The 25019-nt window shown below is 39.6% G+C and overlaps 7 protein-coding genes and 4 non-coding genes across 12 annotated transcripts; 7 read left to right on the forward strand and 4 right to left on the reverse strand.

Annotated features, from left to right (window-relative positions):
• The first annotated feature begins 552 nt into the window (after nt 1-552).
• On the forward strand, nt 553-4312 carry LOC126798003 (O-fucosyltransferase 19-like). The gene is made up of 8 exons (XM_050524818.1): nt 553-1589; nt 2005-2077; nt 2168-2238; nt 2351-2439; nt 2534-2666; nt 2754-2986; nt 3076-3552; nt 3652-4312. The coding sequence occupies exons 1-8, from the start codon at nt 948-950 to the stop codon at nt 3905-3907; spliced, it is 1974 nt and encodes a 657-aa protein (XP_050380775.1). The 5' UTR covers nt 553-947; the 3' UTR covers nt 3908-4312.
• Nucleotides 4313-4391: 79 nt separating this feature from the next.
• LOC126798007 (fructokinase-like 1, chloroplastic) lies at nt 4392-6265 on the reverse strand. The gene is made up of 2 exons (XM_050524822.1): nt 5464-6265; nt 4392-5329 (listed from the first exon to the last, which is right to left on the reverse strand). The coding sequence occupies exons 1-2, from the start codon at nt 6226-6228 to the stop codon at nt 4637-4639; spliced, it is 1458 nt and encodes a 485-aa protein (XP_050380779.1). The 5' UTR covers nt 6229-6265; the 3' UTR covers nt 4392-4636.
• A 184-nt stretch (nt 6266-6449) lies between these two features.
• LOC126798022 (protein transport protein yos1-like) lies at nt 6450-7192 on the forward strand. 2 transcript variants are annotated; one of them, XM_050524837.1, is made up of 2 exons: nt 6450-6536; nt 6735-7192. In XM_050524837.1, the coding sequence occupies exon 2, from the start codon at nt 6738-6740 to the stop codon at nt 6969-6971; it is 234 nt and encodes a 77-aa protein (XP_050380794.1). In that variant the 5' UTR covers nt 6450-6536; nt 6735-6737; the 3' UTR covers nt 6972-7192. The 2 variants fall into 2 exon arrangements, with proteins under 2 accessions (XP_050380794.1, XP_050380795.1); XM_050524838.1 differs by having other exon boundaries at nt 6509-6541.
• A 294-nt stretch (nt 7193-7486) lies between these two features.
• On the reverse strand, nt 7487-8199 carry LOC126798020 (heme-binding-like protein At3g10130, chloroplastic). The gene is given in 2 exon segments (XM_050524835.1): nt 7487-8172; nt 8175-8199. Coding segments are annotated over 2 exon segments (600 nt in total). The 3' UTR covers nt 7487-7597.
• A 1815-nt stretch (nt 8200-10014) lies between these two features.
• Nucleotides 10015-10106, forward strand: LOC126801307 (small nucleolar RNA snoR26). The gene has a single exon (XR_007672802.1). It is a non-coding gene; the product is annotated as a small nucleolar RNA snoR26 (small nucleolar RNA).
• Nucleotides 10107-10162: 56 nt separating this feature from the next.
• LOC126801309 (small nucleolar RNA snoR27) lies at nt 10163-10259 on the forward strand. Its single transcript, XR_007672803.1, has one exon. It is a non-coding gene; the product is annotated as a small nucleolar RNA snoR27 (small nucleolar RNA).
• A 488-nt stretch (nt 10260-10747) lies between these two features.
• Nucleotides 10748-10847, forward strand: LOC126801351 (small nucleolar RNA Z103). Its single transcript, XR_007672841.1, has one exon. It is a non-coding gene; the product is annotated as a small nucleolar RNA Z103 (small nucleolar RNA).
• A 41-nt stretch (nt 10848-10888) lies between these two features.
• On the forward strand, nt 10889-11011 carry LOC126801313 (small nucleolar RNA SNORD14). Its single transcript, XR_007672807.1, has one exon. It is a non-coding gene; the product is annotated as a small nucleolar RNA SNORD14 (small nucleolar RNA).
• A 1286-nt stretch (nt 11012-12297) lies between these two features.
• On the forward strand, nt 12298-14376 carry LOC126798008 (tubulin beta-2 chain-like). Its single transcript, XM_050524823.1, has 3 exons — nt 12298-12764; nt 12867-13136; nt 13509-14376. Exons 1-3 carry the CDS (start codon nt 12371-12373, stop codon nt 14186-14188), a joined length of 1344 nt encoding a protein of 447 aa, XP_050380780.1. The 5' UTR covers nt 12298-12370; the 3' UTR covers nt 14189-14376.
• A 556-nt stretch (nt 14377-14932) lies between these two features.
• On the reverse strand, nt 14933-16551 carry LOC126798012 (L-type lectin-domain containing receptor kinase VIII.2-like). Its single transcript, XM_050524827.1, has one exon. It carries the CDS (start codon nt 16358-16360, stop codon nt 15308-15310), a length of 1053 nt encoding a protein of 350 aa, XP_050380784.1. The 5' UTR covers nt 16361-16551; the 3' UTR covers nt 14933-15307.
• Nucleotides 16552-21368: 4817 nt separating this feature from the next.
• On the reverse strand, nt 21369-23229 carry LOC126798014 (uncharacterized). The gene is given in 6 exon segments (XM_050524828.1): nt 21369-21603; nt 21725-22049; nt 22561-22661; nt 22663-22740; nt 22815-23189; nt 23191-23229. Coding segments are annotated over 6 exon segments (999 nt in total). The 3' UTR covers nt 21369-21522.
• Nucleotides 23230-25019: the final 1790 nt, after the last annotated feature.

Raw genomic sequence — 25019 nt, forward strand, 5'->3', positions numbered from 1 at the left:
AAAAAACACTTGTACATTATTTGTATTAATAGTTTAGTTTTGGTACGTACGTCGTGTTATTATTGACCAACTCAACCTTAGCTTCTTAAGATAATTGTTACAAATTGTGGCATAAATTATGTTTGCAACTAATTTTTTCCAACTTAAGAGGTGTAAAAGGTACCTTTTTATGCATTGATTTTAGGAATCACTAATGACTAATGAGTCAATATTAGTCACTGTTTAAGGATGAAATTTAGCGACTGTTTCGCAATTTAGCATTAACCGCCGTTATGCACATAAAAAGCTAAAAAACCACCGTTGCAACTAAAACATTTTCGCGTGAATCGTGTTTTGTATTTTACTGACCATCAACGAGAAAGTACAGGTGGACTGGTCAATGCTTAAGCGAGCCTAGGTGGATTTCTCACGACCCAAAATAAAATCGAATTCTTACGATGAAACTCACCAGGGCTAAGACCGTCACTTCCTGTGTCACCTTCAAGCCCGCCCAACGATAAAAACTGGTCTCTCTATCTCTGAAAGAAATTTTAAAGACGTGCAGATCCACCATTAGAGCGAAAGAGAGAGTTTCAGATTCAGTGGGGGGATTTTATGAATATTGAATAATTATATATTCCGAAGAATAATAACAATAATAATACCCATCTTCTTCTTCTTCTACTTCCCTTCTTCTTCTTTATATAAACACCTCCACCTTTCTCTCCTGGGCCGATGGCCTAAGATTTCGGACCCGAAACAAAAAACAAAGCAAAAAAAACCAAACCAAAATATCGAAACCCACAATCCCTAACCGTCGCGATTCTTTGTTCTTTCTTTCTTGTTCCTCGTTATTTCTCTGTTTCATTTTTCTACTGTCTTTCTTTCTCGGAGAAACAAACGGATTCCGACATCCTGCGTTGTTTTTTTTCACTTAAAAAACTGAACAACGTTAGTGCCGGCCGGCAATGTCGTCGGGGGGCCCGACCAGCTCGTCAAGTACAACCCCGACCACCGCCTCTGCCGCCCTCGCGCTCCCCACCACTACCAGACGACGCGTCGCCGACGGCCCCATGGACGCCTCCGCCGTCTCCTCGGCCGTCCCGACCAGCATCAACAACGTAAGCAAGATCAACCCTGACGTCATCGATCCCTCTTCCGACGAGGACGACGAGGAGAGCGACCCGACCTGTAACGGCTCTGTCTCCGGCGCCGGGTCCCACGTCCACAGCAACCATTACTCGCCTGTGATAAAGTACCTGCTGCTTCGCCGGAGAGTGTTCTTTTGTATTCCCGAGGCGTGGCTGCTGTCGGTCCGGTCGGGCCGGAGCCTCGGCCGGAAGATCTTGGGGACGTTGACGTTGATGGCGGTTGTGTCTGTGTTCTTGACGTTCGCGTTCTTGGGGGGACATGTGGACGTTGGTTATGGGGTGAGGAGGACAGAAGGGAGGCTTTTGATTTTGAAGACGGCCAATGATGAGTGGGCGGCGGCTCAACGCGCAGTCACGGAGGAGGACCAGGCTGCCGTGCCTAAACGGATTCTCGAGAGACTGTCGTTTTCCCAATCGGAATCCTCCATGCCCAAGCGTCTTTTGGATGAACAGAATACGGCAAGTCGTTTTTTTCTTTGGTTCTTAATATTTTCTGGATTCTACTTGGAAAGAAACTTCGTGTTGTTTATGGTTAAAGGTCTTACCTTTGTGACCATTTTCAACTACGCTGATTTGGGTTTGGGAGGTTGATTGTGTTTGTTCCAATTTTTGATTGATTTACTTTCTGGGTTTGCATTTAGAAAAAAGAAAAGGAAAGAGCTACTCTGTTTCTTTCTTAAAGGTTTTTCACATTTGTCATCACAGTTTTGATGCACCCCTTTGGATTTAATCTGGTTGATTGGTCTTTGTTGAAAAATTCAATATGGCTATTTTAATTCACATGTTTCTTCATTTTGGGCTGTTGAGTCGACGTTTAATGCTGTGAAGCCTGTGATCTATTGGCATTGATGTTGAAATCTACATTCTTTTACAGATTCCAGGAATATGGATGAAACCAAACAATGATGATTTTAGTAAATGCATTACCCGACCCAAAAATCGGATAAGTAAGTTTCTCATTTCATTACTGAATTAGCCCAGCTGGTTTGCTCTAACCAACTGTTAATTAATTTTTGCAAATATTGATGTTCCTGCAGGAACAGGATCAAAAACCAATGGCTATCTCCTTGTTCATGCCAATGGTGGATTGAATCAGATGAGAACAGGGGTAAGAGTTCTTTCGCAAATTTGTCCTACTGTAATATGTAATTTTCCTAAGTCCTAGTTTACCATTATATATTTTTTTGGAGATTTATATATTAGGCCAATTGATGTTACAGATATGTGATATGGTAGCCGTTGCAAAGATAATGAATGCTACTCTCGTGCTCCCATATCTAGACCACGAGTCTTTCTGGACTGATCCAAGGTGCCTATTTTCAGCTAATATGCGTCGTATGTGAATTTGCACCTAACTAGTTACTCATTTCATTGTATTGATCAAATGCTCTACTGTATTGCAGTGGTTTTAAAGATATATTTGACTGGAGACACTTCATAGAAGTGTTAACAGATGATATTGAGATAATAGAGTACTTGCCTACCCGTTATGCAGCTACAAAGCCCCTTCTGAAGGCTCCCATCTCCTGGTCTAAGGTTCGGATTTTACTTGAGAATGTATGTGACATTTGATCCGTTGTGTTGTTTTGGGGATTTATGTCTAAGATTATGCTTCATATGCAGGCTAGTTATTACAGAAGCGAAATGATACCGGTGTTGAAAAAGCATAAGGTTATAAAGTTTACCCACACTGATTCGCGTCTTGCTAATAATGGACTTGCAAGTTCCATTCAAAGGCTGAGGTGCCGTGCCAATTATGTTGGTCTCCGATATACGAAGGAGATTGAGGATCTCGGGAAAGTTTTGGTCAATAGATTACGGAGAAACGGCAATCCATATATTGCTCTTCATTTAAGGTACCTATGGTTTGTTTGGATTATCTTGGAGTTATCTAGTTTTGTAGTAGGTTAACAGTTTAACCAAGTAAAACCGTTCTTGATTGCAGATATGAGAAAGACATGCTTGCTTTCACTGGCTGCAGCCACAACCTTACTGCAGAGGAAGACGCGGAACTTCGGGATATGAGGTACAGTGTTAAACATTGGAAGGAGAAAGAGATTGATAGTGAAGAGAGAAGACTCCAGGGTGGATGCCCATTTTCCCCTACAGAGGCAGCCCTGTTCCTCAAGGCCATGGGATACCCTCCATCGACAACAATATACATTGTTGCTGGGGAGATATATGGCAGCAATAGCATGGCTGCATTTCGCACCGAGTATCCTAATGTCTTCACTCATAACACTCTTGCAACAGAAGAAGAGTTAGCCCCCTTTAAGCCATATCAAAATCGCCTTGCTGCCTTGGATTACATACTAGCACTAGAGAGTGATGTCTTTGTATATACATATGATGGGAATATGGCCAAGGCAGTACAGGGCCATAGAAGATTTGAAGGATTTCGGAAGACTATTAACCCTGACAGGTTGGTGGCTTATAAGCCAGGCACTTCATTTGTTAATTCTGAATTACCCACTTCTTGCTTTCGATTAGTTGATCTGACATGACATAATTTTCATTTCAGACAAAATTTTGTGAAACTGGTTGACCTGTTGGATAAGGGCGATGTAACATGGGAAGAATTTTCTTCGGAGGTTAGAACTCTGCATTCTGATCGGCTGGGAGCACCATATGTTAGACAGATAGGAGAGTCACCCAGGTTGGAAGAAAATTTTTATGCAAATCCTTTTCCTGGTTGTATCTGTAACAATTCACAGGAAAAAATTGCTAGCATGAAATCTGACGTGAGAAGGAGCATAAGGGTTTCTTCGCAAAGATAAGTTGTTGACGCTCATACTGTAAAAAGCACATACCATTGCAAATGGCAGCAAGCTGATATGAAGTGCTTGCTTAAGTCAGAAACTGTACTTGCTGATGAGTTGAGAAGTTTTGAGGCTTCCCTTGTGATTTGCAGTACATGTTTCGGTTATGTTGTACCTACAAGCTACAGGTGACGGACTTGGCAGTGATGCAGAAAGCAGAGAAGACTGGGTGGCATATAGTTAGGAAAAAGTCAGTTTAGTTTCAGTAGGACACAGGATTTGCCGTCGCCCCCAGAAGGGAGTTATAGTAATTCATTGATTCATTATTCTTTCTTTGATATGGTCTACAAATTGTGAGAAATGAGCATGTTTGTGAAGCCGAATGTAATTTCATACAAAGTTATAGAAAACCACTTTCACTCATTTTCATTCTCTGCCTTGATTTGAACTTATATAGAATCAATCGGACATAGACAGATAGGTTTTCAGCCAAATCAGCTGGGGAAGCTTAGTAAATACAATTACTGAAGGGACAATGAATATTTTGATTACTAATGCTAGTTCAAAAGTTCAGACCAAAAAAAAAAAGCTAGTTCAAAAGCCACTCATCACCTAAAAGATGTGAAACACAACAATGGCCTGCTTAAGAGTTCATGCGAAGTATACATTTGATGCAAACTACTTCTCACATTTCTTGATAGACAAGATCTTCAACAATGACAAAAGCTGTTGAGGGTCTGGTCTACACTACCACATTGAAGGGACATAAACCTGCTCCTTGAGATTTTGAGTTGCACTTTCGGTTGGAAAACCTCTAACAGCACCAATAGTCCACTGTGATATAATCCCTGCTGCAATTGCAAAGCGAAGCTGTCTTTCACAAACATCTTGATTTTCATACATCTCAGGGAAAGTGGTTAACTTTCTCATAATAGCTGCTACAACAGCATCACCAGAACCAGTCCTGTCACAAGTGAATGGAGTAATGAGCACATCTTCTGTTCCAATCACAACACCATCAAACGAAGGCGAATAGTAATGAATTCGAAGCGTCCCATCTGTCACAAACAAAAACTTAAGTTTATCATGCCACAAGGGAGCTAATTCTTCCTGAGTGTAATGGTAATGATCTCTACGCTTCTTGGTCTGCTCAAACTTCTCAGCATAGTATTGCGGCCTATAGTTCCTCTTCCTCTCATAATGTTCCTCATCCAAAAGAAACTCCAACTCCTGCCTCGAAACCTCAATCACATCCGCCTCATTCCACGCCCTCTTCATCAACTCCCTAGTCTCGTCACGCGACTTCCACAACGGCAATGGCAAATTCAAGTCGAAAAACACAAGCCCTCCAAACTTCTTTGCATACGCTAAAGCCCTGAAAAGGGTTGGCTGCATTGACGCTGATGTCAAGACATCTGAAGTGAAGTGGAATATTCTAGCCTGCACAACACATCAAAACCCTGCTTAAACCTTTAAATTTCCACACACAAACAACAATGCGATTCAATAACAGTACTTTACAACTAAATGTACAACAACAATTGCTTGTCTAGTCATTGTGCATGGTTGCATACCTCTTTAAGCACGGCGAGGTTGAGCTCTGACCGGAGCAAGGAATCCTCGGCGGACTCTTTCACCGTCTCCGTCCACATTTTCTCCTCATCAAACTTAATCTTCATATAAGTGCGAGCCGTCTTCGCACTCGTATCCACCTTCACGCCGCGTGTCTGAACCTTCTCCTTGTTCATCATCAACAACACTTCGCTCCCAAACTCATCCCCACCGACCTTCCCCATAAACGCGGCTCTCCCGCCGAGCCGCACGTGCGAGATCGCCACGTTGGACGGCGAAGAACCCGGGGCGCGCGAGAACTCCGGGGGGTCCCACTGGAGCATCTTCCACTGGGAGTAGATATCCGGGTGCATCGGGTTGTCGGAGACCCGGACCGTCGGGACGAACTCTTTCCGGGCCGCCCCGAAGCAGCAGACGAGCGGCGGGTCGTCGTAGGGGAACTCGATGCCGTCGTCGTAATCTTCGAGCTCCGACTCCTCAGATTCGGGTTCTACTGGGCCGTTTTCGACCTGGGCTTTTTTGGCGCGCTGGGTTTTCTTCGGCGGTGAAGATGAAGCGGAAGCTGAGGCCTTTTTCCGGCCACGGCGAGCTGGCTTCTTGGGATCTTCGACGCTTCCATTGTCTTCCCCGGAAGCTCGGATTGGGTTTAGCTTGTGAGGTCTGAATGGTTTAAGATTGAAGAACTGGGGGTTTAAGGCTTCGTAGAGTTTAGGAATTGAGCTACTTGGATTTAAGACCAGTGGGCGAGAGAGGTGAAATGAAGCCATGGTTGATCTCTGAGAGAGGTTCAGGGTTTATCCATCTTCGCCACTGCTATATTTCTCTGTAAAATTTTATCCGGGCTGCAATTATATCACCTCTCGGATCCGGGTCGGGTCGAAATTAAACTGAGTAACTCTTCACTCTCCTATTGACACGTGTCGAGTCCTTCACCGTCTGATTGATGTAATGACGTCACTCCATTATTGCTTAAACAGGAGGGTTTAGTTTCTGTGTCGTCGAAATCAAGGCCCAGGCTTTAAACGGAGAAAACAACAAGTCCATCTTCTCAGTAAGACAGTAACTAATCTCGCCGGTAAGGTTTGAACCCGTTAGCAATTTGTTCAATTTGGATCGCCTTTTGTTTTAAAGTTTGAGTTTTCTGTTTGATGGTTCGGTTTTGTTGGTGTTCCTCAGTAATCAGAATCGACATTGCTAGAAATCATGTGTCCTGTTTATGATTTGGGTTTGAATTATGATGCTTTTTATGGTTCGGATTGTAACGCTTATGCAGGGTATGGGGTTATGGACTTTCATTCAAGGCATGTTGCTGGTTGCAAACGGATTGGCGATTCTGAATGAGGATCGGTTTCTTGGTCCGAGAGGTTGGACCATGCTAGAAGTTCAAAGAGGGAATAGGAGTACGATGAAGGGGCAGCTTATAGGGCTGATTTACGCATGCCAGTACTTCAGATTTTTGCTGATACTCATCAACTTCATTACCATTATTCTCAAACTCGTATATGGTTGAGGGTTTGTGTTTGTAATTCAAGAATCTTTGCTGGGTGTCTGTGTTTGATTTCTTTGTGCATAGACTTTTAGTCCCAAATGAAATTTCAGGAAAAAGGGTCGTTGAATCTGTTAGCAGGCTTGTATGTTATGAGAGTGCTTTCGATCCATGGCTTTGTTGTTGTATACTAGATATTGTTTCTGAATTGAATATCAGTTTCAAGAGTTGGCTGTTTCGTATGAGCTGTTTGCTTTTTTGAAAGGTTATACCTTTGCACAGATTTTTTGATTGTTAGATGTGCTTGTTGTGTAATTTGTTTCCTTGATCAAACAAGTTCAGGTAGGGAGATTCATGACCCTCATCAGGGTAAATGATCTAGTGTACAATTTGGTGGGGGAATGTAGTTGCTATGATTCTTTTAAGATGCTGTTGCACTACAATTGTGTGGAAGGTTATGAGTGTGCATTTGTGCCGGGTTACCTTGTGCCACTAATGAAGCTTGATATGGTGTAGTTGTATTTGTGAAGCTACATTATGGGGAATTCTTATCTGCAGTCAGAAAAAGCTTTTATTGATGTATTTACAAACTCATTACATACGACTGAAGAGGAACAAAAACAGCAACAGAATGGCCTAAATATGAGAACTCATTCAACTGGGATCATAACCTCATTAGTCCTAAACGGAGGCAAAGTCCAAGGCGGGTTAAACCTTGCCAGCAAATGCTCCCCTACAATCTTAAACCCATCTTTCTCCAAAGCCCCCTTCAGCTTCTCCACCCTATCCTTCACTACCTGGTCCGACGCCACTCCTCCAAAAGTCACCACCCCATACTTCCTCTCCCCCACTTCAGTGATCACAACTCTCTCATCCACCGGCTTCGGCGCCTCCTCCGCCTTCTGATACTTGGCAGGCAGCAGGAATTGCATTGTCACAGCATTCGCCTCCCCGGCTTGTTTAGTCACCACAGGAGCTGTCATGGCAATATTCTCAGCTGAGCTTTGCTGGGTTATGACTGGAGCTGTCATGGCAATCTTCTCAGGCTTGGTGTTCTGGGCTTTGCCAAAAGCACCTATGTAATTGGCCAGCACAGAGAAGCCACCATCTTTGTTGCCTTTGAACACTGATGGATCATAGGTGACCTGAGCTATCACTGATGGTGCATACTGCCGGATTTCGTAATCAGCAGATGATTTGAGGACCTGGTATTTTGGGGTTCTGCAGCTATTTTACCAAATACCGTGCCCATGTTGGAATTTTGGGTTCTGTTTGTGGTTTTGCTTGTGAAGATATGAGAGAATGTGGATTTAATTTTTTCCGTGGATTGTTGTGAGAGAGGCTATGCTATTTGTATTGATCCTTTGCTCGGAGAGGAGGTTCTATTTTTATATGTTTTCGTTTTGAGATTTGTTTGAGGAAGAGGGGTGGAAATGTCCACTCTTGAACGAGTGGCTGGGTTTGGTTACGTACTCGTGGAACCTGCTGGGCTGCTGGTCGCCATTTGGATGGGTCTTCAGCATCAAATCCATCCTTGCAAAAAATTTCCATTTTGGCAACTAAATCCTTTACTGGTCAGGAAAACGACTTCCCTTGTTGATCAGAACTGGAAATGATCATGATCATTATCACCACGAGGCAAGAGCAGCTGTGCACTAGTTGCACATGCATATCGAGGTCCAAAAATTATGGTCATATACGATATCAAAGGCGCCTCTTCGTTAATGACACCATGAACATCTCCTCTAGAATTGGGGATCTCATTGAACTCATTAGTCCCATAATAAGCCAATTGCCTAATGGCTAATGAAACCTCCTTTACTATAAGAGGGGCTTCTAAAGTTCTTAAACCTAGAGACGGCACACTTAAGAGTGCAAGCGTGCCCGAACTAAAATCTACTTTTTCGATGGGAAACTCGTCTTTCTTTGAGTTAGAAAAAACTCTAACTATGCAAGCCTCCACCTTCCTACTATAAGCACTCTTCGTGTTAATCCTAGTATGACTATTTTATGGCCGACATTCTTGATTATCGGAAGGGTTTTGTCTCCTCTCTTCATCTATTTACTATCAGCAAATCATTCACCTCCATGGTTACTGGTTTGCAAGTGATACTATTTTGAGTTGTTATGCTTTGAAACGATGTGATAATTGGGGTGAGTTGCCCATCCCTTCTTTTGCTCCATACTTTTATGTTACTCATTTTACTTAAGGTGGATTCACAATGCTACCATGAGAAAAGATTATGGTTTGCTCGATAGTGGTGGTGGTGGTGGTGACATCAAATTGAACAATACTACCACACGTCTTAACAACAATATATGTTTGAGACAGTATTTAAATCTTCTCAGACATAATGAATATCGATTCACACGAAGCAGAGTAGCCATAATTGATGCAAGTTTGTTTCATCGGCTGACGATGGGTGATGCTTGGTTGCGGCTAGGGTTGACGGCGGCCAAGTTACAATCTTTGCCTAGGGGTTCACAAAATATGTTTTGGGCTTGGGCTTTGGAGCATGGGTCTAAACCCAATATTATTTTTATTAAGTTTAGTCTATTGCCTATTGTTATGCTTGTATCAATCATAAATATGTAATTTTTTTTTCGATTTGAGCTTATTACTAAACTAGTTTTCTACCGTATGCTAGTATTGAGTTTCGACTCATAATCTCTTGTCTGATACTTTGACACATTGGATGAGTATGTACTAGCTATTAAGATCACATAAAAAATCTATACAACTTATTGGCATCGCATTAAAAAAAAAAAAAAAAAGAGTGCAAGCGCGCCCAAGTTCCTTTGATACAGTTTTACACTTTTACCTATTCGGCTTAATTTTGCTCCGGATTCGCTTAAACCGGGTCAGGATAGGCCCAAACATACTAGGGTTTGTCCAATGACACTCCTATATATGTACGAAAACCTTCTGCCGACCCATACTTGAACCGCCAACACCCGCCTCTCTCTCTATTCATCCCCTTTGCGATCTGTATGATTCTCAGTTAGTTTTTTCTGTTTGATACATGTTAAGTGTTTTGATTTCGATGTTATGTAGAATGATTTTCAATTAGCATCGGTGATGATTTTCATTAATTTCGTTATCCTTGCACTATGATTCACCGTGAAGAAAACTATGGGGAATTTGAATCTGAGATGCTCTCTCACTCTTATTCATTTCATATGTTTGTTTGGTCTAGTACTCTAGTATGTTTATTTATAGATCGATGATGTTTATTAATCTGCGTTATCTATCTGCAACTACCCAGGATTCGTTCCGGAACTGAAGATAATATCTTGTTTCTGAGATCTAGCTGCTTTTTCTAATCAAGTCTTGTTAATAACTCTATCTGCGTTGTTGAGTAATATTTGTGTTTGGTTTCCCTTTATGTTTTGATTGCTGCTTTTGAGACTTCAGAGGTAGTTGATTGTATCTAGATACGTAGGTTGCTAAATGGCCTATACAAAGGGTAAAAGCTTGTTGGGAGAAGCTGACTAATTTGTAATAGTAGTTGGGGTACCGACATTACACTAGAATGCAGCATTTGGGTGTTAGGGCTGATGAACTCTGAGTTGTATGATTGGTCATGGGCGTCGAATATACTGATTACCATCGCTCTGTTTAGTGGGCGCTGTGTATGAGCCGACGCCATAGTTACTCTGTCTCTGCAAATTTTAGAGGGCCTTCCTTTGTGGTCTGATCTCATGCTGATTCAGATACATTTCATGTTTTTTTTTTAATGTATTTGTCTTGATTTTGTCTGGGTTCAGTTTGTTTTTTTTTATTATAATTGATTGGAAAGATGGAAGTGATGACTTTTTCCCCAGATGATCGAAGCTGAAATAACTGTGCTATTACATCTCTGTTATACAGAGATACCAAGCCAGGTGTTTCTGATCCATCTTTCATCAGTTGTGTTTTTTTTGGGGGTTTTATTTAAGTTGATCGATGATGATAAATCTAAGGCTTGTTTCTCAAGAACATTCGCAGTTGCCGCCTGAGAGCTTTCGCCTTCGCCAGGCTTGAGAGCTAATGCTGCTTTTACCTTCCTTGGATGTCTGAGATTATAAATTTTAATCTTTCATGTCCTTTTGAACTGTGATACTGTTTTTCTTGTGAGTTGCTTTTTTCAGTAAAAAGGATTCAGACATTAATGATGTGGAGATGGGAAGCACTGGACTACCGGAAGTTATTCGAATTTATGTCGTTCATGTACTCTGCGCTTCTGTGTTGTAATCAATCAAATATGTAATTGAAATTTATCTGGTTTTCCGTTGTTATTTTTATTTATATTTTCCAAGTTAGGGTACTCTTCTGCTGCCTTTTGGATACTGGTCCATTTGAATTCTTAATGACGCCATTTGATTATTTGGGGTGTGGTTGGTTCACATTTCTGGTGCTAAATGGGCATTAGTCTGACCGAAGCACATTTTCGGTCCAGGAATAATGTTGGGGTATGAAATTGGTTTGCGTACGAGTGTGGCCTTTGTTCTTGGTAACATGTGCTAGTAAATTCGACATGATTTCTAGAAATATATGTATACTGGAAGAAGCCTATCCTATGAACATTCTTTATCCATCATTGATAGATTGAATTCTTTCTTTCAGACTCATAGGAGTGATATGAATACTCCGGCGTAATGTGATATAATTTCTTGTCTATCCTTATTCTTCTGTAATGTGATATAATTTCTTTATCCATCATTGATAGATTGAATTCTTTCTTTCAGACTCATAGGAGTGATATGAATACTCCGGCGTAATGTGATATAATTTCTTGTCTATCCTTATTCTTCAGTACGATGTCCGGCTTTGTCTGCTCACATATCAAATGACCTGAGTTGTTCTTATCCTCCCAACGAGAAGAGGGGTTTTCCTCTTAAATCTTGTTTTTGCTGGACCCTCAATTTTTTTTTTCCCGAACGACCAGAGTCTGTTGATTCTTTTATTGAGTATAATTAAATATCGTCGCTCAAAATATATGGTTCAACTTTTTTGCCTTGATACGCAATTTTCATGGTAAGGGGTCCTTCAGCACTATATAGGTCCCTTTGATAAGACCTCACTTAAATTTACCAATCAATAATTCACCACTACTGAAAAAATCGAATTTTTCATTTCTTTTTGGCTCCACCAAAACTCCACCTCAAGAATTAAAAACCCCCATCTGTCTGACCGTCTCATTCCCCCAAAATTCAAAAAAGCCAAAATTTCCTCCCCACATCCAGCCTGGTAATTCAAATTTCAAATTTCAAAACCCCCAAATCTCAGCCGTCCATTCCCAATCCCACAACTCCTTTCCCGCTCCAATCGTCTCTATTCTTTTATAACCCCCCAAACCCGTCCCCACCTCCCTCCTCTCATTTCACTCCCCACTTTCCTCCCAAAACCCTAACCCTTTCTCCGATTCCCATCTCCGCCCAAGATGCGTGAGATTCTTCACATCCAGGGTGGCCAGTGCGGCAACCAGATCGGAGCCAAGTTCTGGGAGGTCGTCTGCGCCGAGCACGGCATCGACGCCACCGGAAGGTACGAAGGCGACTCCGCGCTTCAGCTCGAGAGAATCAATGTCTACTACAACGAAGCCAGCTGCGGCCGGTTCGTCCCCAGAGCCGTACTCATGGATCTCGAGCCTGGCACCATGGACAGCCTCAGATCTGGTCCCTACGGCCAGATCTTCCGGCCTGACAACTTCGTCTTCGGTCAGTCCGGCGCCGGGAACAACTGGGCTAAGGGTCACTACACTGAAGGGGCTGAGTTGATCGACTCGGTTCTCGATGTGGTTCGCAAGGAGGCCGAGAATTGTGACTGCCTGCAAGGTATTCGACGAAATGCCTGGCTGGGATTTTTCGATGTTTTTGGTTGTTTTCGTGTTTTGATTGTTGTGCTTATGGTGTTGTTTTGGATCGATTTTTTTCTAGGGTTTCAGTTGTGTCACTCGCTTGGAGGAGGTACTGGATCCGGAATGGGGACGCTGTTGATTTCGAAGATCAGGGAGGAGTATCCGGATAGGATGATGCTCACTTTCTCTGTGTTCCCTTCGCCGAAGGTGTCTGATACGGTGGTGGAGCCTTACAATGCTACGTTGTCGGTGCACCAGCTTGTTGAGAATGCCGATGAGTGCATGGTTCTTGATAATGAAGCTCTCTATGACATTTGCTTCCGCACACTCAAGCTCAGTACTCCAAGTTGTAAGTTCCCCTTCAGATTCTAGTTACCTTAACTGAGATTAGGACACTTGTTAATGTTGATAAAAGTTGTGAAAGATTCTGATGATGTTTGTGTTGTCGTAAACTGTTATATACATCGATTAATAATTGGAATTCTGATGTATGTGTATGTTTGTAAGGCTTTTAAATTGATGTTAGTATCTTGAGCTGTTGGCAAATGGTGAGATTGGTTGATTAACAAATTGGTTTGAAATATGGTTATGGTGGTACAAATTGTGATATTCTTTGATAATTGGCATGGTGCTTCGTATATATGTTTATGTTTTCACATAGGTTTTGATGTCTTTATAATTATGGATTGGTGTTCTGATTATTGTTTGTGTTTGTGTACAGTTGGGGATTTGAACCACTTGATTTCTGCTACTATGTCTGGTGTCACCTGCTGTTTGAGGTTCCCTGGGCAACTCAACTCTGACCTCAGGAAGCTGGCTGTCAATCTTATCCCATTCCCCCGTCTCCACTTTTTCATGGTCGGTTTTGCTCCTTTGACCTCTCGCGGTTCGCAGATGTACAGAGCTTTGACTGTGCCCGAACTCACCCAGCAAATGTGGGATTCTAAGAACATGATGTGTGCTGCTGACCCACGCCATGGTCGCTATCTCACTGCCTCAGCCATGTTCAGGGGAAAGATGAGCACGAAGGAAGTTGATGATCAAATGAGCAATGTTCAGAACAAGAACTCTTCATACTTTGTGGAGTGGATTCCCCACAATGTCAAGTCCACCGTTTGTGATATCCCACCTACAGGCTTGAAGATGGCTTCAACCTTCATTGGTAACTCAACTTCTATTCAGGAGATGTTCCGTCGTGTGAGTGAGCAGTTCACTGCTATGTTCAGGAGGAAGGCTTTCTTGCATTGGTACACTGGTGAAGGCATGGATGAGATGGAGTTCACAGAAGCTGAAAGCAACATGAATGATCTGGTTTCAGAGTATCAGCAGTATCAGGATGCAACAGCGGAGGAGGATGACTACTATGAAGAGGAAGAGGAAGAAGAAGCTCAGGAAATGTGAACTGATGTGCATTCTGATGTTTGAATTGATGCCGCAACTTCCTGTTGTTCGTCTTTGGCAATGATGCTAGGGGTTCCCAGTACTAGTTAATATTAAAAACTGAAGTTCGTTTATGCATTTCTTTCTTAGTTATGTGCTTTGGTAAACTCAGATCTGTTATATGGGTATATTAATCGCTTCAAGTAGTATTATGGTTTTGTGGATGAATCATCAAAATCTTCTGGTCTTATCATCCTCTGCCCTTTGTTAGAATATACTTTTGCACTGTTTGCAGGTTGCATAGGTTTTAACAACATTTTGAACCCATCTAGGACTACGCTGCAAATCACATTATACAGAGAATGGCTTATCAGTGGTTTGTTTGCCAATGGTTCATTAATTGGTTGTTTATTATGCATAATGAGTTACTTGAATGAAATTGTTAAGAAATTCTGTTGATACGCAGATATACAGTTCTTGTGTTTTTGATACTCGTTTGAGCAAGAAAGTGCTGTATCTAGCTAAAGGAGTTGAGCATAGGCACATATATCTCAGTTACTGGCAACTTAATCCAGCTATCCCAAAGTCCTTGTTTGGAGATTTTACGAAGCTGAAGGAGAATGCTGAGAAAGCCTCAGGAACCCTAAAGATGCAAAAAGACTTGGAGAAAGTGGAACACTCGACATAGAGAAAGTGGTAATCTTCTTGCATATAAGACCAACGACTAAGAGACTGATTAGAACATGAATCTCCAGTCTTTGTAGCTTGTATCATAAACTAGCAAACCAAATAAAAGGGACTTCGCTGGAAACATGATAGCTCCAAACAGAGTAATCTTTTCACCAGAAAATGGAGAAATTGATTTCAAACAAGAGCTCGCAAACAACTTAAGCAGTTACCAGCACACCATGATGACTTATTTAATAGAACAGTGGGGTTTCAACCATGAATTTTTGCTCAGTTCAAAGTGGAATCCCACTGCTCTAACATTAGAAAAACTATGCACCAGACCTACTCCATTTTGACAACCCACTACCATGTTACTACAACTACAAGTAATAACACAAGAAAACCTGAAAAATACATAGCAAAACAAAGGGGGAAAAAATTACTGATTTACAACACAACATTATGAAGCTTCTACTGCTTTCCATCTTCGATGGATTTATCTACGACTACCTTCATCTTCTTGTACTCGAACTCTTTAGGCTGCATCCCATACTCTTCTGGCACTACCGGACGCCTATTACCAAAGATTCTCCACAAATGCAACACAATGTATGATGCCAATGCTCCACAAGCAACACCGAGGACCATTGCAGCAAAAGCCCTCAACACACAATCCTTTCTCTTCTCAACTGTCACCGGTTTCGAGCTCTTTGAATTGGTCTTGGGATCTAGCGGCTGTGAATGCATCCAATCCGGCACATGTCTCTGCTCAAAGCTCCATGAATATATGGAACAAGCTTGAGACGAATTCCTGTTCAGTGCGCTTAAGCCCACAAACACTTTCTCACTTGCTCCCCACAATCTTGACAAGTCAATTGGGTACCACAGCAAAGGATCAGCTGGCCTCAAAACACCCAATTGACTCAATCTCACTTCAATTCTTTTCGAACCGGCTTCATAATCAATCCAAGTATTTGTTCTATCACCACTAGTCAGATTCAATTTGATAGCTGAAGCATTGTTAACTCTAGGTGATACAGAACTACCCACATCAATCCCCACCTGGACCTTCCCAACCAAGTAATCATACTTCAACTTAACTGCGACCACTTTCAGTTTACTCTTTCCCAATCCCATATCAAGCCCAAAGGAGCTATTACCAAACAGGCTAAGATTCAAACCACTTGGAACTACAACAAAGGCCAAACCATCCCCACTTTCTTTCGACATAGACAGAATGAAGTGACTGGAAAAAGACACTGATTTATTGGGCTTACCTTCACCAAGCTTGAGGGGTTTCTTGTACATGACTCCCCCAGAACTCGAGCTCACTGAACTAGTGAGCTGAACTGCACCATTAACAACCTCGGCATCTCCATAAAGAGCAAAACTTGACTCAAAGCTTGGATCTTTACCAAACTCAGTGAACGAAAACGAGGAATTTTGGTCTGCAGCTGAGGCTGTGAGGATGAGAGTGAGAAGAGCAAAGGCAGCTAAGTGGGTGGAAATGGATAATGAGACCATGGCTGAGATGGGTTTGAGCTGAATCTGGGGGTTTTGGGTGTTCTAGGAGTTGTGGGAGAGAGGCAATGGCATCTGAAGGGTGAGATATTTCTAGGGTTTGAAGGTAGAAAGCAGAGAGGAGGAGGAAAGTAAAGAATAAAGGGGAGGAGTTGAGTTGGAGGTTGTGAAAATTAAATAGAGGTTTACTCGTTTCTGCAAAAACTCTGATCACTTTGTTTCAGTGGTTGCTGACTGGGGGAATTAATAAACCACTTTTGCATTTTGGTCACTTCTTCTTTTGTTTACTTTTCCTGAATTTAACCTCAGTTACCTCAACTTTTGTGAAAGAATGATACTTGCCGACTAACGCCTTATGATGGATATTACTCTCTAATCCGCTGTAACACCAAATATGAGTTGATGTTAGTACAACTTAAGTATAATGTTGGTTATCTTACCTCTTAAGTTGTACTAAATTTAATGCCAATTAGTCGTCCTAGGAGGTCTAACTACCTTACGGGGATAGTAAGATTCTTTATTCGACAATGAGCATCCACCTTTCGTCTGTAACTACCTTTATGAATTGTTTAGTTGGCTATGAAGAAATATGTACAATGATTTTCAGGTTATTGCTCGTCTGTTCCGAATATGTTGAAAGGTAGAGAAATTTCTCTACAATGAGAATATTTTTAAAGGTACTTTTAACTTAAACGAGTTCCAATTGTTGTTATATGTCTAATAAGAATTATGAAGTTGTCACAAATCATATCATCTTTTCACTTTGCAAATTTGTCTTGCATCAATACACTTCATTCTGCTCCATCTAATTGTGTACAAGTTAGAGAATAATCAATTAATAATTAATCACAAATCTTCAGATTCTTCACTACTGACAACAAGATAAATAGGAGGAACAAGTAGATTAGCTCACAAGTCACAAAAAAGGGGAACAAAACAACTGTGGAATTAAGGAACAAGACACAACTCTCAAGTCTAAAGGGTTTGCAATTGTGAATAGAGCAAAGATAATAAGCTTTATTACCCAGGACAGCTGGGTATACTCAGTTTAATATTGCAAGAGAATCCCACTACCTCTCTTTCAATTTTCCATTTTTGTCTGGACATGATAAAGCTCTTGTGGCCTTGTGGGAGAAGAAGAACAGGAGGAGGACCATTGCCAATGTCTAGTGTTGATAAACACCAAACAGAGTGGGTTTTGTGCATCGTGTCTACTTTACCAAAGTTTTTCCCAGTAAAAAAAAAAAACCAACTAGTGTGCGCGTGCCTTTTGCGTTTTGTATTCGCTCTTGGACAAAACAAAAGGATGCTGCTGCTGCATGGGTTAAACCCTTCACATATTACCATTCACCAATTTCTTATTCATAAATAAACTGGCTGAAAAACAAGAAAACGGGTAATGAACCTTCTTCAATTTGTCCATAGTGTTCATTCCAGGTTTTGTATCACGGTTTGTATATGTGTTTTCTTTGGGCAGAAGGAAGACAAACAGAAACTACTGGCTGGAGCTGGTAAAATCCAGGAACTGGTGAAATTTGAAGGGTCTTTATGATGAACTCATGAAAGGAATGGTAGGTTTCTTAAGTCTTGTTTTTGGTCCTTGATTGCAATATGGCATATGATGTGTGTACTTTGTTGGTAGGGTATGCATTTACCATATGGTTTAATGGTGCTGAGTTTCAAGCAGGTTTGCAGTTGTATTGATAACGATCATTATAGGATTGGTTAAATGAAAGCAGCATTTTCAAGTTTTGCATTCCAGACATTTCTGGGTCAAGTCAGGGTCTGTGTGACCTGTACTTGTTCTATTCAATTCAATGGTCTGCTCTCATTTACTCTCCAATGCTATAATTCGTGATCTTGGTACCTTATCATGGTACATTATTTTATAATTCCTTGATCTAGAACCACATAAAATGCAAAGCACTAAAAGTGAGACAAGGAGGTGAAAAGAAGTAAATACAAGAAAATGAAAGTTCACAGCTTTGCTTTAGGTTTTTTTTAGGGACAGAACTTATTTGGTCCCCCTTTGCAAATTTGCATTGTGCCATCTTTGATCAAGACAAATTTGGCAAGTTATCGTGATAGCTGAAAAACCTAAAAATATTGCATCATACTCAATCAAAAATTAGAGGTTTGGCCCAATTCAATAGAGGTATTCATATTTCTAATGATATCATAAGTATTTTGAATCTCATCACGATATTAAATGGTCATACACTACATCTATATCCAACATTTATTAGAACAATATATCGTATTTCTATATTTTAATTTTCTCCGGTATCTTAAAGAAATTATCATGTATCACAATAGAGTAATGATAAATTGATTTTGAAATGAGTTTGATTCTGTTCTATTCATGTTTAGACCAATGATAAATTGATTTTGCAATGAGTTTGATTCTGTTCTATTCATGTTGAGACCAATGATAAGTTGATTTTAACATGAGTTTGATTCTGTTCTTTCGCAATTTTTGCAGTCTTGTTGCACTTAAATTCATACAGTTGCTTAGTGCTAATACAACACATGCATGCCCTTATACTTGATTATCACAAATTAGATAAAAGGATTTTCTCGTGTCCATCACATTTTAAGTATGAAATTTATGACAGAGTATAGGAATCAAACCAATGACTAAAACCAAATATTTACACATATGATGGACGTAGCAAAATTTTGAAACCATGCGTTATGTGATACATTTGCCCTCTAGAAATAGATGCTCACAGCTAGTCATGTCATTCTGGCTCCATATTAGAATTTGAGACTAAAAGGATACTAATAACTCGATCGAGTGCAAAAGCCAACAGATATCTTTTGTTGTATCTGTTGGAACATTTAATGGTTTCTTGCTTGTAAGTTTTTTTCAGGCAAAATTGTTAAAATATATCTCAAATTTGGTTAAAATTATCAATTTGCATTCCGAACTTATATTTGAGTCAATTTACCTCATAAACTTGGTACAAATTGCCGATTTGCGCCCAATTTGTTTTTTTACTGTTTATATCCAATTTTGCGTCACATGTTATACACATGAGGGGTAATATTGTCATTTTCTATTTATATTTTTCATAAAAAATAAATAAAAATATTCTTTAAAAGGAGGATTATTCTTTTTAATCAAATTATTTATTTATATTTTTTTTCTACATACTTAACCCTACTTCGAATTATATATTCATCATACCCATTTATTCAAATATAGTGTGTTGTATATATATATATATATATATATATATATATTATATGCACACATTTATTTTAATTTTCTATGTATTTATTTATATTTTTTCTAATATATTTCAAGATACCATATCACGTCAAATAATCAATATATAAATCAATAATGTTTCAAAAAAATAAAAAAATTGTAGCAAGCGCTTAAGTAATTTTATTAATTTATTTCATTATTAAATATGAATAAATATATATGAAAATAATGTCCCTCAAATATATGACATGTAACTTAAAATGATGTAAAATATTAAATTTAACATATGAGTTGCAAATTGACAATTTTTACCAAGTTTAGGAGGGAAATTGAGTCAAATGTAAGTTCGGAGTGCAAACTGACAATTATGACCAAGTTTGGGTCGTAAATTGTAATTTTTGCCTTTTTTTTTCCATAGAGAACAAAGTGAGCACCACGTCCCAGCTCTGGGGTAGGCAATGTTACATATTATATACACAAGTGAATTACGCAGTTGCTCATTAAAATAGTTTAGCAGAGGAACCCCTTAACATCATTGTAAAGCAGATTAAGCGATAATGCAATGGTAAAGTGAGGTAGTAAGTGGAGAATCTCTAAATCGTTATTTTCCACGATCGGTTTGTAATCCAAAAGTATTGTGAAAAAGGGGTCTGTAATTTACTAACTACGTCCTTTGTGATCCTTAAAGTTCCCAAAGACTTTGTTTCTCAGAAGGATTACGATGATTCATGAGCTTTATAAGATATATTCAGCATCCTATGTGAGTAGAATCTCCCAGAATAACTTATTGAAATTTGATTTATATTGCAATACAATATACATACCGTATATACGTATTAGTGGATCGTGGATGTAATTGCAGACCTTCCCTTTTTTTTTTTTTGGTTAATCAGACCTTCCTTGATAATTGACTTCAAGCAAATGAGTTGGGAAATGTCACTTCATTCAACCTTTCCTTTGTTCTTGATGATGAGATCTCCCACCTCAGTTAGTGCTTTCGTTGACGCCACAGCGTTCGTAATCAGTTCAGCTATACAAACTAGGGCTATCTGAATTCTGAAAAATGAGGTCGTGAGCTTTGAGAAACCTCCTTTTGGCTGAGACTACTGAAGCTGTAAAACAGATATTGAGCCTAACCGCAAGAACACGAAAGGTCCATATTTACTGGCAAGATGTTCCAGGACAAATTTGGGGTAAACCATTAAGGAGAAAATGAAGGTTCCTAAAGAGAGGTAATCTTCTAGAACCGGCAGGCAACCTCTTCGATCAGTTGAGCATTGTGCTTTCTTGCTTGATCAGAAGAAAGAGAGTAAAGGACTAAAGGGTAAGAGAGTGGGAGACTACGGGTATGGACAAGTAAAGAGTCCTAGCAAATTGGTTTCAGTGGGTACCAATTTAGATTGGTTAAAAGTAATGTATCCTCAGATCATCTGCCTTGGCGCTTCGTAGTTCAATTTTCCCTCTAGCAAAGTCGGTTGCTGATGAGGAACGAGCTGAGAACCTATCATCTGTCAATTACTTGAAAATGGTGTTTGCCTGTATATAGTCCCTGGTATTCAACCGCAAAAAAAACTTGAAAGATAGATACGATTGGCGATAGAGACGAACGCTACTAGCCTAAACCATGAACAAAGTTCATAAAGCTGGACAAACTTAAAATTTGAATGTCCAGACAGAAATAGAACTATGGATCAAGGACTTACTATGATCAGTAGAAATCACTACGGATATTACCTATTTGCATGTGCTGATAGTCACATATTGATGGTATTGGCGCACACAAAAATCTAATTATGAGTATGAAACTATTTTCTGTTCATTTGATGACAAACCAAAGACTAAAAAGACAAGAGAAAAAAAAACATGCTTTAATTTGCTTAAAATGAAAGCAACTTATTGCACTAGATCTACCGGATAAAACTTACCTCTTAATTAATAAAAATACTGATATTTACAAGGTCTCTGAAACAAGTTCACTGACATCTAAATCTACTAAGCTTTCTTTCCCGAATAACATAAATGCCACAGTTGCCTGCAAAATGACAATTAATATAGTCTCTCAGTTAGGGTGCCAGAATCTAAATTCCACCTATGCTTATCCCAAATAGAATTGTACGTATGCAAAATAATAATTCATGCCAGAAATACTAAACCTTTTTGGTTCTGCGATTCAGCTTCTTCAGGCTGCCTTCATATTCAGCGAAAGTCCCAGATACAACTCGAACAATAGAACCTATGACGAGTTTCTTATCCTTTACAGATGAACCATATTTTAGAGGATCAGAAGCTTTTATTGATCTTTTTTTGGGTTTAGCATCTCCACCAGATTTTTCAGTATCATCAATATTCAGCCCAGAGCTGAGTTGCTGCTCTTGTTGAAAAGCTAGGTCAGCTTTTTCTTGTTCTTCCTTTGCCTTTGCGAAAATAGCTTCCATGTCAAATTCAGACACTGGCCTGGGTCTGTTAATCTGTCTCTTCCTGCGCATATCAAAATAACATCCTAAATACTTGCTGGAAAAAACACGCGCAGATAGTGCTCTACACCAATACATACTTAAGGTGTCCACAACAATGTCGATCACCATATTAAGTAACATGTATGTAACAAAGGCCCACAAAATGTCAAAACATCAAAAAACTCAACCCAAATGTAGCTTCATATAATGACACGAACCATTGATTTGGGGATATTCTCTTGGTATTATGAAAGTACGCAGTCATAACATGGCTTTAAAACTTTTACTGTTTTCATCTCTTTAAATTCTTCAAATTTGACTAATAAACTCACATATTACAATGTCCATACTATCTATGAGTCCTTCATATATCATTCGACATCTTGAATCACATGCTAGCTGCGGACATTACACAACTCACATTATGAATATTCTCCACTTTCAGTTCATTTCACGTCAGAGCTTCATACTTTAACAACTATGATACTCAACACCGCAACAACAAACCTAACCATATAAGAAAATTTACTCACGTATTTCCAACCTTGGCACCAATAAAGCCTCCAACTCCATCCAATTCCGTGACGAAATCATGAATCTCCTTGTCCAACACACACCTCAGAAAAGCACACCCCCGGAAACAATGGCTTTGCCTTAACCGAGTATGTACCATTCTTCAACTTCCTCCTCTCCGGCATCGACGGCGCATACACCTAAACACCAAACCACACACTTGACACATTGATCCATAAAAACCAATTCTTCGAGTTGAACTTACTTAAGTTACCTTGAAATCCATATGAGGGTAATTCCTAGCGAGTAACCGAGCGATTAACTGAGCAGTCTCCTGGCCCTTGATTCTAGAAACCCGGACGATATACCACTGTGGGCCCTCGCGAGCGAGGTTGTTGATGTTGAGCTCTTCTTTCCAGTGCGCGAATTTCTGGGTGGGCTTTTCCAGAAGCTTCTCCTCGACTTTTTCCTTCCAGTTGGTGCCGGCTTTGCTCTCTCTCCTCTCGTTTCTGAGCTGCCTTCTCTCTCTGGCGGAGAGCTGCTGCTGCTGCTGTTCTTGTTCGAGGGTGGCGGAGATGGAGAGAGGGAGGTGGGTGTGTTTGGAAGTGGGGATGGAGATGGGGAGGAGGGAGGAGGGAGAGGGAGTGAGAGTGGTGGCAAGGACTCCATTGGAGAAGTCCTTGGGTCATCTTCTTCGAGCTTTGAGGAGCTCTGTGACTACTGGGATAAGGGTCGTTGTGGAGGTTGAGCCTGGGTCATCATGGTTTAGTTGGGGTATTTGGGCTCGAAAATGTACCCAATTAATACAGATTATGGCCCAGTCAAAGTTTTCTAAACTATATAGAATAAAGAAAATCGAAAACCTCGATCTACTCTGTTTCTTAGCTGATAAAAATGAAACGTTGAAAACGCAAGAAAGGGAAGGAAATTACACTAGACAGTGGAGTCAGAATGCGGGAAATTTTAATGATTTCGGTATTTATTAATCACTAGCATTTATCTGTGAATATTTTCACATAAGTTAATTTTAATTATAACTTCCTACTATCAATGTCTTTTTCCATAATTATCTTTATCTCTTAATTTTTTTATTTTTTTATTTTATTTTTTATCTTACAACCCCTATGTTTATTTGTGAGAAACTGATGATAAAATGGTAGATCCGTCAGTTCGTAATTTAGTGGTACTATGCTATTTGTTTTATAGTAATAGAGATATTAAGATCTTTTGAAATAAGATTGATGTTTTTTCGTGACAACAAACTCATTACTACCGAGCACAAATGTCCCTTCTAAAGGATTAGAGGCCCAATTGTTGCATAAATTTGTATTAAACTTCTCTAAAACTCAAGCAAAGAGTATAACGTAATTTTTCGATTCAATGTACTTAATTTTTCTCTTGGTTAATATCATTTTTTCTCATTCACTTTATATGGTAATTGAAAGCTTGAATTCTAACTTCAGCTTGAACTTACTTTACTATGTTTGCCATTTATGTGTCTTGAAGGATATAAACCTGCCATGTGGCTGCTGCACAAATTGCTTTGGTGGTTAAATGTTACATGTGTCATGAGAACTATTCCAAAACCCGCTCTGCTTACAGAACTAAAGCTTCATCGCTCATTACTCAAATCTCATTCCCTGTTCATGTAACCACTTGGTTTTCCAATTAGTTTCATCTAAATCAGTGTAAACGTAAGCATCTAACCTCAGGTTTCTTTTGTTCTTTTTGCAGGCGAAGACCACAAAGATTTTGTTGGTGTTTTTGAACGACTACATATGCTTGAAGAAGGTGATGGTGGAAAGACCTGGATGGAGAACATCGCTCGCATATATGGTACAATTCTAACTTTTCTAAACTGTTATTGTAGGAGAGTAAATTTGCTCCCCACCTTATTTTCCCACTTTCATCCCCACATAGCTAATTATGTGACATGTGTCACTTCTAACCTAATCATAGTAACTATAGTTACTCTTATTAATTTTATTTATTTTCTGATTTTACCTAATTTTTTTTCTTTTTTTTTTCTATTTTTTCTTTTTTTTTCTTTGAACAAAACATTAAATCCTACATTCTATATTAGTCATTGATTGACTACACCAATAAAAATTATACTAGGATTTAATGTTTTGTTAAAAGAAAGATATATATATATATATATAAAGGAAAAAAATTAGGTAAAATCAGAAAATAAATAAGAGTAACTATAGTTAGTATGGTTAGGTTAAATGAGACACGTGTCACATATATAGCTGGGTGGGAATGAAAATGGGGAAATAAAGTGGAAAGCAAATTTGCTCTCGCTATTGTAGTAGTGCTTTAAAAAATTTATTTTTTTTGATTGATTTGGGTATCCAACCTTTAGAAGTACCTACAATATGCATATGCTTCATTTTGTTATCCGCTAACAGACAGTCCAAACCATTGAAACTTGCACCACACGGCTCAATAAGATAAAAAGACTCCCCACAGGTTTTCC

This window comes from Argentina anserina, chromosome 6 (assembly GCF_933775445.1).
Source record: "Argentina anserina chromosome 6, drPotAnse1.1, whole genome shotgun sequence".
NCBI lineage: Eukaryota > Viridiplantae > Streptophyta > Magnoliopsida > Rosales > Rosaceae > Argentina > Argentina anserina.